Here is a 12,793-nt window from a genome sequence, read left to right as displayed (position 1 = left end):
GGGCTGAGACAATGGGGTTTTCTAAATATACAATCATGTCATCTGCAAACAGGGACAATTTGACTTCTTCTTTTCCTAACTGAATACCCTTGATTTCTTTCTCTTGCCTGATTGCCCTAGCCAGAACTTCCAACAGTATGTTGAATAGGAGTGGTGAGAGAGGGCATCCCTGTCTTGTGCCAGTTTTCAAAGGGAATTTTTCCAGTTTTTGCCCATTCAGTATGATATTAGCTGTGGGTTTGTCATAAATAGCTCTTATTATTTTGAGGTACGTTCCATCAATACCAAATTTATTGAGCGTTTTTAGCATGAAGGGCTGTTGAATTTTGTCAAAGGCCTTTTCTGCATCTATTGAGATGATCATGTGGTTTTTGTCTTTGGTTCTGTTTATATGCTGGATTACGTTTATTGATTTGCGAATTTTGAACCAGCCTGGGATGAAGCCTACTTGATCATGTTGGATAAGCTTTTTGATGTGCTGCTGAATCCGGTTTGCCAGTATTTTATTGAGGATTTTTGCATCGATGTTCATCAGGGATATTGGTCTAAAATTCTCTTTTTTTGTTGTGTCTCTGCCAGGCTTTGGTATCAGGATGATGTTGGCCTCATAAAATGAGTAAGGGAGGATTCCCTCTTTTTCAACTAGTAGGAATAGTTTCAGAAGGAATGGTACCAGCTCCTCCTTGTACCTCTGGTAGAATTCAGCTGTGAATCCATCTGGTCCTGGACTTTTTTTGGTTGGTAGGCTATTAATTATTGCCTCAATTTCAGAGCCTGCTATTGGTCTATTAAGGGATTCAACTTCTTCCTGGTTTACTCTTGGAAGAGCGTAAGTGTCCACAAAATTATCCACTTCTTCTAGGTTTTCTAGTTTATTTGCGTAGAGGTGTTATAGTATTCTCTGATGGTAGTTTGTATTTCTGTGGGGTCAGTGGTGATATCTCCTTTATCATTTTTTATTGCGTCTATCTGATTCTTCTCTGTCTTTTTTTATTAGTCTTGCTAGCAGTCTGTCAATTTTGTTGATCTTTTCAAAAAACCAACCCCTGGATTCATTGATTTTTTGGAAGGTTTTTTGTGTCTCTATCTCCTTCAGTTCTGCTCTGATCTTAGTTATTTCTTGCCTTCTGCTAGCTTTTGAATGTGTTTGCTCTTGCTTCTCTAGTTCTTTTAATTGTCATGTTAGAGTGTCAATTTTAGATCTTTCCTGCTTTCTCTTGTGGGCATTTAGTGCTATAAATTTCCCTCTACACACTGCTTTAAATGTGTCCCAGAGATTCTGGTATGTTGTATCTTTGTTCTCATTGGTTTCAAAGAACATCTTTATTTCTGCCTTCATTTCGTTATGTACCCAGTAGTCATTCAGGAGCAAGTTGTTCTGTTTCCATGTAGTTGAGCGGTTTTGACTGATTTCTTGGTCCTGAGTACTAGTTTGATTGCACTGTGGTCTGAGAGACAGTTTGTTATAATTTCTGTTCTTTTACATTTGCTGAGGAGTGCTTTATTTCCAATTATGTGGTCAATTTTGGAGTAAGTGTGATGTGGTGCTGAGAAGAGTGTATATTCTGTTGATTTGGGGTGGAGAGTTCTATAGATGTCTATTAGGTCTGCTTACTGCAGAGATGAGTTCAATTCCTGGATATCCTTCTTAACTTTGTGTCTCGTTGATCTGTCTAATGTTGACAGTGGGGTGTTGAAGTCTCCCATTATTTTTGTATGGGAGTCTAAGTCTCTTTGTAAGTCTCTAAGGACTTGCTTTATGAATCTGGGTGCTCCTGTATTGGGTGCATATATATTTAGGAAAGTTAGCTCTTCCTGTTGAATTGATCCCTTTACCATTATGTAATGGCCTTCTTTGTCTCTTTTCATCTTTGATGGTTTAAAGTCTGTTTTATCAGAGACTAGGATTGCAACCCCTGCTATTTTTTGTTCTCCATTTGCTTGGTAGATCTTCCTCCATCCCTTTATTTTGAGCCTATGTATGTCGCTGCATGTGAGATGGGTCTCCTGAATACAGCAGACTGATGGGTCTTGACTCTTTATCCAGTTTGCCCGTCTGTGTCTTTTAATTGGACCATTTAGTCCATTTACATTTAAGCTTAATATTGTTATGTGTGAACTTGATCCTACCATTATGATATTAACTGGTTATTTTGCTCGTTAGTTGATGCGGTTTCTTCCTAGCCTTGATGGTCTTTACATTTTGGCATTTTTTTTGCAATGGCTGGGACTGGTTGTTCCTTTCCATGTTTAATGCTTCATTCAGGGTCTCTTGTAAGGCAGGCATGGTGGTGACAAAATCTCTAAGCATTTGCTTATCTGTAAAGGATTTTATTTCTCCTTCACTTATGAAACTTAGTTTGGTTGGATATGAAATTCTGGGTTGAAAATTCTTTTCTTTAAGAATGTTGAATATTGGCCCCCACTCTCTTCTGGCTTGGAGAGTTTCTGCTGACAGATCTGCTGTTAGTCTGATGGGCTTCCCTTTGTGGGTAACCCGACCTTTCTCTTTGGCTGCCCTTAAGATTTTTTCCTTCATTTCAACTTTGGTGAATCTGGCAATTATGCGCCTTGGAGTTGCTCTTCTCGAGGTGTATCTTTGTGGCATTCTCTGTATTTCCTGAATTTGAATGTTGGACTGCCCTACTAGGTTGGGGAAGTTCTCCTGGATGATATCCTGAAGACTTTTTTCCAACTTGGTTCCATTTTCCCCATCACTTTCAGGCACCCCAATCAGATGTAGATTTGGTCTTTTTACATAATCCCATGCTTCTTGCGGGCTTTGTTCATTTCTTTTTCTTCTTTTTTCTTTTGGTTTCTCTTCTCACTTCATTTCATTCATTTGATCCTCAGTCGCTGATAATCTTTCTTCCAGTTGATCGAGTCGGTTACTGAAGCTTGTGCATTTGTCACGTATTTCTTGTGTCATGGTTTTCATCTCTGTCATTTCGTTTATGACCTTCTCTGCATACTCTAGCTGTCAATTCTTCCACTCTTTTTTCAAGATTTTTAGTTTCATTGCGCTGGGTACGTAATTCCTCCTTTAGCTCTGAGAAGTTTGATGGACTGAAGCCTTCTTCTCTCATCTCGTCAAAGTCATTCTCCGTCCAGCTTTGATCCATTGCTGGCGATGAGCTGCGCTCCTTTGCAGGGAAAGATGCACTCTTATTTTTTGAATTTCCAGCTTTGAATTTTCCCCATCTTTGTGGTTTTATTTGCCTCTGGTCTTTGATGATGGTGACGTATTGATGGGGTTTTGGTGTAGGTGTTCTTCCTGTTTGATAGTTTTCCTTGTAACACTCAGGACCCTCAGCTGTAGGTCTGTTGGAGATTGCTTGAGGTCCACTCCAGACCCTGTTTGCGTGGGTATCAGCAGCAGAGGATGTAGAAGATAGAATATTGCTGAACAGCGAGTGTACCTGTCTGATTCTTACTTTGGAAGCTTCCTCTCAGGGGTGTATTCCACCCTGTGAGGTGTGGGGTGTCAGTCTGTCCCTAGTGGGGGGATGTCTCCCAGTTAGGCTACTCAGGGGTCAGGGACCCACTTGAGCAGGCAGTCTGTCCCTTCTCAGATCTCAACCTCCGTGTTGAGATCTGAGACTCAACTGCTCTCTTGAAAGAGAGCTGCTCTTTCTCTGCTCTCTTGAAAGACTGCTCTCTTGAAAGCTGTCAGAGTCGTTTGCGTCTGCAGAGGTTTCTGCTTCTTTGTTGTTGTTGTTGTTTAGCTGTGCCCTGTCCCCAGAGGTGGAGTCTACAGAGACAGGCAGGCTTCCTTGAGCTGCTGTGAGCTCCACCCAGTTTGAGCTTCCCAGCGGCTTTGTTTACGTACTTAAGCCTCAGCAATGGTGGGCGCCCCTCCCCCAGCCTCACTGCTGCCTTGCAGCTAGATCACAGACTGCTGTGCTAGCAATGAGGGAGGTTCCGTGGGCGTAGAACCCTCCCGGCCAGGTGTGGGATATAATCTCCTGGTGTGCCCGCTTGCTTAAAGTGCAGTATTGGGGTGGGACTTACCCAATTTTCCAGGTGTTGTGTGTCTCAGTTCCCCTGGCTAGGAAAAGAGATTCCCTTCCCCCTTGCACTTCCCAGGGGAGGCGATGCCTCGCCCTGCTTCAGCTCTTGCTGGTCAGGCTGCAGCACCTGACCAGCACCGATTGTCCAGCACTCCCTAGTGAGATGAACCCAGTACCTCAGTTGAAAATGCAGAAATCACTGGTCTTCTGTGTCGCTCGCGCTGGGAGTTGGAGACTGGAGCTGTTCCTATTCGGCCATCTTGCTCCGCCCCCAACATCAGGTAGTTTTAATGGTCTTTGAACAATTAGGTATAACTGCTCATGTTCTGGGAAGACAGTGTCAAGAACACCCAGGTATATGGTGTTAGTAGCTTTTATACTCCAGACTCTAGGCTGGCTGTGTCTTGGGAAGAAAGCCTATGGTTCTTGTAAAAACAAGAAAGTTCCCTTCTGTGGGAAGCCTTGATTGCTTCGAGGTTTCTCTTGTTTTCATCATCCCTGTTATATGCTTCCCCAACCCTGTCCGCTTGGCTGGTTTGAATCCCCAGCCCTGACTTGACTTCTAGTTTCTTCCTAATCATTGGCTCCCACAATATGTGGCTTAGACTTGGCTCATGACTCCATCTTGGTCTTCCACTGCCCCTTGGGTTCTAAGTTAAGCCCATTGTTTATCTTGTTTCTTCCCCTTTGTTTTATGTTCTGGATCCTGGTCTATCTCTCATAGCCACTGCTTTCTAGAGCCTAGTTTCACACTTTAGTTAAAGTAATCCCAGCTTTGGCTAACAGATGCCAAAATTAATAGGGCCTGGGGGGGTGCAGAACTATAAAATAAGCCAGGTTCCTATTTGTTTACTGTCTCTATGGCTACTTGTTCTAAGCGTAAACACTTTACTGGGAAGAATAGGCACATTACTGTTAGTGACATGGCTGATATGCTGAGAATTTCCATGGCCGCCTAAATTAACCCTCAAAAATCCTACCTCCTGATTTTATGAAAGTCCTGAGAAGAGCTGGGAAAGCTAAAAAGAAGCATTAGTGTTTGGCTGAGTTTCAGATTCATAAAAGTTCTCTGTTTGAGGGTCAGCTCCATACTAAGGTAAGTTATTATCCCCATTAACTGACTGGCTATTGGTTCCAGAGTGGACATTCAGAGCTTATCACCAAACACTGAGGCAGTCTGAACCTAAGCTTGGTTTTTTTCCCCTCAATCCACTGTCAAAGCAAATGGATAAAGATTCAATACAAGATATGCCACACACATACACACACAGAGGACAGGGGGCTTAAAACAACTGTGTGGTTCATGTTCCAGCCCAGAAAAATATAACACTATTTACCCTGGTATTTTGTGACTCACAGCACTCCTCTTCAGAGGCATTCACTACTGGGTGAAGGAGAGGACAAAGGGACTGGATGGCAAAAGAGCCAAGGGTAGGATGGTGAATCTGTAACGTCACTCTAAGCATTCTGATTTCTTCCTCCATTTTTACTTTCCCTGGTCCCCAATTCTTCCCAATCAGTCCCTGGAGCCAAAACTGGTCTGAACTCTGCTATGAGTGAGGAAGTAGGTGAGGAAGTAGGGGGAAGAGTATCCCATAAGGAGGAGTGACACTCAGAACATATGCCACCCTTCCCAGCCTCACCAAGGAGAAGAGTCCAAGAAACCAATATTCACAGTTATCCAGGAGTCAGTGACAAGAGTAAGACCTCTCCTCAAATGGATTACAAAGAAGGAAGAGTGGAGAAGAGCACAGTTGGGGGTTGTGGGGAACCAGTGCACCTTGTATAGGAAATAGGTAGAGGCATGGAAAAAATTCCTATATTACAAAGGTACCTACCTGCCAAGGCAAAAGTAGGAGGCTCCTTGTTGGTTCCTAGGGCAGGGAGGGGCCACATGGCCAGAGCCATTAGAGTGGAAATGTGGGAAAGTGCTCAGGGAAACTACTATTTACCAATTAAGATAGACATATTTCAATATTTTTAACAAATGGTGCAGACCAGCAGCTCTGGGTAGAAGAAAGTGAGAAGGAGCACCGCAGGGTCATTAGGGCAAAGGGTAAGAAAAATACCAAGACAAAATGTACCGACTTCAGAGTTTTTCACTGCCCACAAGCCAACCCTGCCTGTGACATTCATGCCACATTAGTGCTCCTGATACAGAACTGCTGCAAATCTCCTGTCTGTTTTCCCCTCATCAGTATTTGCCCACTTTGTTGGGAGCCTGGGGATGATGAAGAGGAGGGTCCGGTACCCCGTTAGGTACCCATCTCCCTCAGGGAAGAAGGGGGCAGGGTTACCTTCTTGCAGAGGACCATCTGGTGGTCAAACAGGAAGAAGACCCGCTGCTGGTTGCGGCCGTAGGGCTGGTAGATCCAGGCCATCTCCCCAGTGTAGATCAGCTCCGAGCTCCTGTCTAGGATGTCCTCGCCCTGGGAAGGACATGCGATGATGAGAGGCAGCCAGGCAGAAGGATGGCACCATTGCCTGCCTGGAGGCACCCAAGGCTGGGCATAGACTGGGACAGTAAGAGGCCAGAAAGGCCCTGGTAGAGACAGAGGGAGAGAGGGACTCCTGGGACTCCTCAAAAAGCTTTACAGCTCTGTGAGCTAGGAAGACCCATTTTCTTATTCACCCCAAGGCCAAATGTGCCCCGCCACCCAGGACTGCTACAGCTTTTCTATGCCAGTTTCCCTCTGGTCCTATAAGTTCTCTGTCATATATATGTGTGTGTTTGTGTGTGTGTGTATGGAGAGAGAGAGAGAGAGAGAGAGAGAGAGAGAGAGAGGATATATATATGTGTATATATATATGATATGTATATATAGTATCATATATATGAGATATATATATCTCATATATATGTTCTGGTCTCTCTTTCTAATACTTAAAGAATAGGCCTTAATCTCACTGCTTCCCACACGAGTAGAAGGAAACGGGAGGACAAGAAGGAAGATGGTAACAGACGGAGAGAAAAAGAACCCACTCCCCTCTTATAATTGTTTTTCCTTCTCCTCTCAGTTCACCCAAATCTACTGATTGAATAAGAAACTTAACTGCCACATGCTTCCTTGGTCTGTTATCCAGAGAGCCTAGAACTACTTCTCCTCCTTGCTACAAACAGTCAGACACAAATAGGCACCAAGACACCTGAGTCCTAGCTAATTCAATTCTATAGAGTTTCCAAGTCCTACCCCTTCTTTATGGCAACTCTGATAGGTCAGAAGTATGTTGCGGTGTGTGTCAGATGTCAAGGTAGACCTGGCCCCTGTCCTCAAGGAGCTTATGTCTTCATGGAGGAGATGAAGTTTTGAGGTCAGGAATTTGAGACCAGCCTGGCCAACATAGCAAAACTCATGAAACACAAGGCAAACCAGCACCGAAGTTGTGGGCACAGGGGTGAGTGTTCCAGGGCCTATGTGAAGATAAGGACAAAGAGCAGTGTCCCAAGACACAGAAGAATTAATATTTCCTGAGCACCTATATGGGTCAGACAGTGTGCCAGATATTTTCAATCTATCTTATCTGAGCCTCACGATAGCCCTGGGAAGTAAATATTCTTGCTCCCATTTTACAGTTTGAGGTACAAAAATATCAAGTGATAAGCCAAAGTTGCCCAACTAGTTAGTTACAGGTCCATGACCCAACTCCAATCTCTGGGATTCCATAGAGTATGCTCACTCCTTGTACTACATTATACTGTCTTTAGGCCACAAAGGCATTGGAGAACCTGCTTCTTCCTCTCTCTAGGTGTCAGTTTTCCCAGACGTAGTATGAGGATGATCTTCATGGTCTCAGTGCTGATACCTTGATGCTAAGATCTCAGCTTTACACCCAAAAGCTTCAAGGCAAGGTTAGAGATAGAGACCTTCATACCTCCCAGAGATAATCAGAGGCAAACACAGATCAGGCAGGGTAGTAGGCCAAAGAGTGGGGCATCTAGAAATGGTGTATTCGAGCATACCATTTTTTTCCCCAGTCTAAAGGATAGGAAGGAAAGGGGGAACTCAGTAGAATTATTTTCTAATAATAGAAACCCGACCCTACCCCGAAAAAAAAAAAAAAAAAAAAAGGCTTAGAAATACTGCTTCAACTCTAGGCTCCAGACTTAGCCTCAATATTACCTACGAACTAGGTAAACACTCCTTCTAGAGGGGCTGACATACTAGCACAGAACCTCTGGAGGCCTGATACTGGGAAAGAAAGCCACCAGGGTTGCAGTGCAACCTGCTCCCCAGCGATTTCCTGCTGGAGGGATGGGAAGCTGAGAGAGGTTCTCGCCCTGATGCAGGCTAGGAAGATGTGCTACAGTCCACTTTGAATATGTGTGAAGTCCAATAAAGTCATAAAAGAGAGCCAATGCCATAAGAAGACAGTCAGAATGACTTTTAAATATACCATTTACTAAATGTGGATGATACGACCAGGAGGGCTACCCAGTATTATCTGGTCCATCCACTCTACCAGTCAGGGGCATCTCAACTCTGAACTTCTTTGTTTGTTTGTTTTTTGGAGACAGAGTCTCCCTCTGTCGCCCAGGCTGGAGTGCAGTGGCATGATCTTGGCTCACTACACATTCTGCCTCCTGACTTCAAGTGATTCTTGTGTCTCAGCCTCCCAAGTAGCTGGCATTACAGGCGTGAGTGTGCCACCATGCCCAGCTGATTTTTGTATTTTTAGTAGAGATGATGTTTTGCTATGTTGGCCAGGCTGGTCTCAAATTCCTGACCTCAAGCGACCCACCACCTCAGCTTCCCAAAGTGCTGGGATTACAGATGTGAGCCATGGTGCCCAGCCTCAATTATATTTTAATTACTTGCAACATGTAACTCCACCAAGTAGAAAGAAAAAATTAAAATAATACTCCTCTATGCTCACCAACCAGACTAACCTTGAGCAACACACGTAGTCTCTCTATAACTCAGTTGCCTCATCATTGAAATGGTGGTAATAACAGTACCAACTTCATTTGGGTGCTGTGAGGATTATTTAAATTAAAACATATAAAGTGCCTAGAAAGTACACATCACACTATAAGCTCAACATAAGTGATACTTATTATCTTCACTATTACTGTGTGCCCCAGTTTCCATACCTATCCTGTCTCCTAGTAATATAGCAATCCAGTAAGTGATGTTTTGTTATTACCCCAAAACCAAGGTCAAAGAAATTGGAAGTAATTTTCCCAAAAGGGCAGAAGCTAGGTCAGAAGCTCTCCAAAACCTATGCTCTTATCCACCAAACCACATTAGAATGATGGCCCCCACCCAATCTCCTCCCACCATCGCCAACCCAGGGGAACAACCAGCTGCCATGGAAGATTTCTAAGGTGAGAATCTCAAAAGACCTGGGCTCTGAGTCCAATGCTGCTACCAACTCACTCTCGATTTGGAAAGTAGCTTAAACTCTCACAATCTGTTTCCTCATTTGTAGAGTGGGAATATTAAAACAGTTCCTATTTGACCCACTTCACATGGCTGTTTGAGAGCATCAAATGAGTTCATGGAAAGGAGACAGTCCTCTCATTGTTTAGAGATCTCACCCTTGCTTCCTCTGCTCCACTTATATAACACATCTCTTTGTCTTGCCCCAAAAAGTACAACTCCTTCCAAAACTCCCCAACTGTGGGCCTTCGGATCTGTTCCCTTCCTCCAAGATTTTGCCCACAGAGATCCCTCTGCTGGAATATGTTTGTCCTCACTAGATATTCAAGGCCACATCTCATTGATCTCAATATCCTCATTGCCCAGCATAGGGTCTGGCATATGAGGGGAAATGCTCAAATTATAAATCTCATAATTTCACGTATTTGCTCAAAAACCCTCCAGTGGCCCCCATCTCACTCAAACTAACAAGTCAGTCTTATGAAGACAGGATCTGACCTCCAGTCACCTCCCTAACTTCATTTGCTCCCACTCTCTCGCTCACTTACTCCACTCTGGGCACAACGGCTTCCGTGTTGTTCCTTTAGCACACACTCCCATATTTCAGGGTCTTTGTGTTTGTTTTCACCTCTGTCTGGAATTCTGTGCCCCAAGAAAGCCACACGGTTTGCTCCTTCCTCTCCTTCAGGTCTGTTCTTAACTGTTGCTTCCTCAGCTAGTACCCCCATTACTCCCTAACCTGCTATCCTACTTTATTTTTCTTCAGAGGCCCATCTACCTGATGATATGCTTGTTGCCTCTTTTCCCTATTGGAATATAAATCAATGAGAGTAGAAACTTTGTTGTGTTCACTGATGTATCTGCAGAACACAGAATAAGGTCCGACACAGAGTACTTGATATTTAAGTACTCAATAAATACTGTTTGACAACTAAATCAATAGGTGTGGAATGAACAGTGGCCACAAAAAACTACCCAAAGCTTTCTTGCCAGCTTATCTACCTTCCTTCCTTGGGGTCAGAGCCTGAGAGAAGAGGCCTCTAATTCTAATTCACCCCATTCTGCCCGATTTCACCCCATTCTAATTATAGGCCAGTTGATGTGGGGCTATAATCTGAGCAGATCCAGGGAAAGGATAAGGGGAATACCATACTTTTTAACTAGTTTATTTTCAATGCTGCCTACTGACAGGAAGGAAGAGGAACAACAAATCCATCCAGCCCTACATTTGATCTTCTGGTCCCAGGAGTATGCCTCATCAAGCCACTTTAGCTTTTAAGTAGATGCTTTTGCTGCCTTTATCATGTTGGGTTTTCTTGTTTCCTCCAACTCTTTGGATTCAATCATCAAATAGTAAACTGGAACAGGTCTTTGGGTATTACACAACCAGGCTGGGAGGAGAGGGATACCACAAAGAGGAAATCACAACCACACATAATCAAGCTCCCAAACATGAGCTACAATCTTAAGTTCCTGCTACAAATCTCCAGAAAAAAAAAAAAAAAAAAAAAGATTAAAAAGAAGCTATCCAGGATATGTTACCTTTCCCTTGTTTTCAAGTGGACTAAATGAGTGTGCAAGGTGGCAAAGTGACAGCTCAACCAAACCTCAGTGTCATAGAAATTAAAAATAGGAATTTCCCAGAAACTGCAGTCCCTGGGAACAGATTATTCTCCCTGCTGCTCCCGCATACTGCTCTAATGTATTGATTAGTAGAGAGATGACTGACACTTTTACTCATCCATTTGATTTTCAGGAGTCTTCGGGGGTGGGGTAAAAGGAGGTACTTCAGGAACTCTAGTCCCTACAGAATGGTAGAGGGCAGGGATAATAACCAGAGTTGGGCAAAGAGATCAAGAATGTTCATGGAATAAGCTAAGAGAAGGGTCAGGCCTTGATATAATGCAAGGCTTCCTGCTCTGTAGCCAGACACTCTGATTTATTGAGCAGACACTAATTGCCTGCATGCTACCCTCCAAATTCCTCTTCAAGGGAGATTAAGCTCTGAAGGTTTCCCGATGACTCCTCTTTTTCATTTGACAAATGAAGCTGAAATCATCATGTGGATGCTTTTGACAGCCACTCTGTTTGTTCAAACATCTGGGAGGCAAGGGGGTGGCAGAGACAGCAAAATATGGTGCTTTGTTCTTGATTCGCATGGTCCGTTCACAGCAGTCCTCAGCAATCTGGCAGAATATCTCTCCCTGCCTAGACAACTTCTTGGGCAGGTGGAATGCACAAATAACCTATACCAGGGAATCTGAAATTGAGCCACCAATCCTAATAATCATCAAGCCATGGAGTATCCATGTCTCACTGCTTTCTTGGGGAGACTCCCCAGCCCTCACCCACCACCTGACTGGGATTTGGATGACCTCCCCAAGGTAGTCTCACTGTCTTATTTAAATGTAGACTCTTTACTACATACAAAAAGCAAGTCACTGCAGTATCACAAAGAACAGCAGTTGGGCTGTGAGAGGCAGAAGGTTGAAGGAATAAGTGGTACATTACTGAAAACAACGCACAAGGAATCAGGAGACTAGATTCAAGTTCCAGCTTTGTCACTGACTTGCTGTGTGGCCTTGGTAGGAAATAAGCCTCTCTCTGCTTGTCTGTCTTCCACTATCACTGCAAGGTGTTTGAGAGTAAGTGTGTGAGAGTATGTGTGCATGTGCATATGTGCATGTGTATACACACAAGAATCATCGGGGTTGTAGGGGGAGTCCTCAAGAGTCTTTGTGATTCTGACATTCTAGAGGTCTTTAACACAGGTATGGCGAATATGACAGAAACTTTAGGCTTGGCCTCTGAAATGTTCCACAGTGACTTCAGTCTGACAAGAAGACCATGAAGAATTTTTCTTCCTACAAATTGCTATAGGCTGAATGTTTGTATCCCCATAAAATTCACATGTTGAAACATAATCTCTACTGTGATGGCATTTGGAAGTGAGGCCTTGGGGGATGATGCTCATGAGAATGAGGTTGTCATGAATTACATGGGAACAGCATTCATAAAAGAGACCCCAAAGAGTTATCTCACCCCTTCTGCCATGTGAGGTTACAATGAGAAGACAACAGTCTATGAAGAGGGTCCTCACCAGGCACTGAATCTACTGGTTTCTTATCTTAGACTTCCCAGCTTCCACAACTATGAGAAATAAATTTCTGTTGTTTATAACCACCCAGTCTATGGTATTTTGTTATAGCAGCCTGAACGAAGTAAGATGTCAATTTAGATAAAGAAAGGCTTCACCAAGCAGGAGCGTACAAGGGATGTGTGGGCTTACATGAAATTAGAGTACCAATCAATCAGGCTAACAAAGGAGGCAGAAACTGTTAGAACCGTGTTTTTGTAGCCCCATCCAGACAAACATGCAGGAAATTCCTTTGGAGGTGCTGA

The 12,793-nt window shown here is 43.6% G+C and overlaps 1 protein-coding gene across 5 annotated transcripts in view; it reads right to left on the bottom strand.

The window, feature by feature from the left end:
• Positions 1-12,793, bottom strand: part of ARHGEF9 (Cdc42 guanine nucleotide exchange factor 9) — a 170,693-nt gene that overhangs the window by 42,491 nt on the left and 115,409 nt on the right. For all 5 annotated transcript variants that reach the window (XM_023198450.1, XM_023198446.1, XM_023198447.1 and 2 more), the window contains exon 7: positions 6,308-6,439. In XM_023198450.1, coding sequence (XP_023054218.1) covers positions 6,308-6,439 — 132 coding nt within the window. The remainder of the gene's footprint in view (positions 1-6,307; positions 6,440-12,793) is intronic.

The sequence above is a fragment of the Piliocolobus tephrosceles genome, chromosome 12 (genome assembly GCF_002776525.5).
Source record: "Piliocolobus tephrosceles isolate RC106 chromosome 12, ASM277652v3, whole genome shotgun sequence".
Lineage (NCBI taxonomy): Eukaryota > Metazoa > Chordata > Mammalia > Primates > Cercopithecidae > Piliocolobus > Piliocolobus tephrosceles.
The sequence above is the reverse complement of the archived record's forward strand: the minus strand, read 5'-3'. Positions and strand labels throughout refer to the sequence as shown.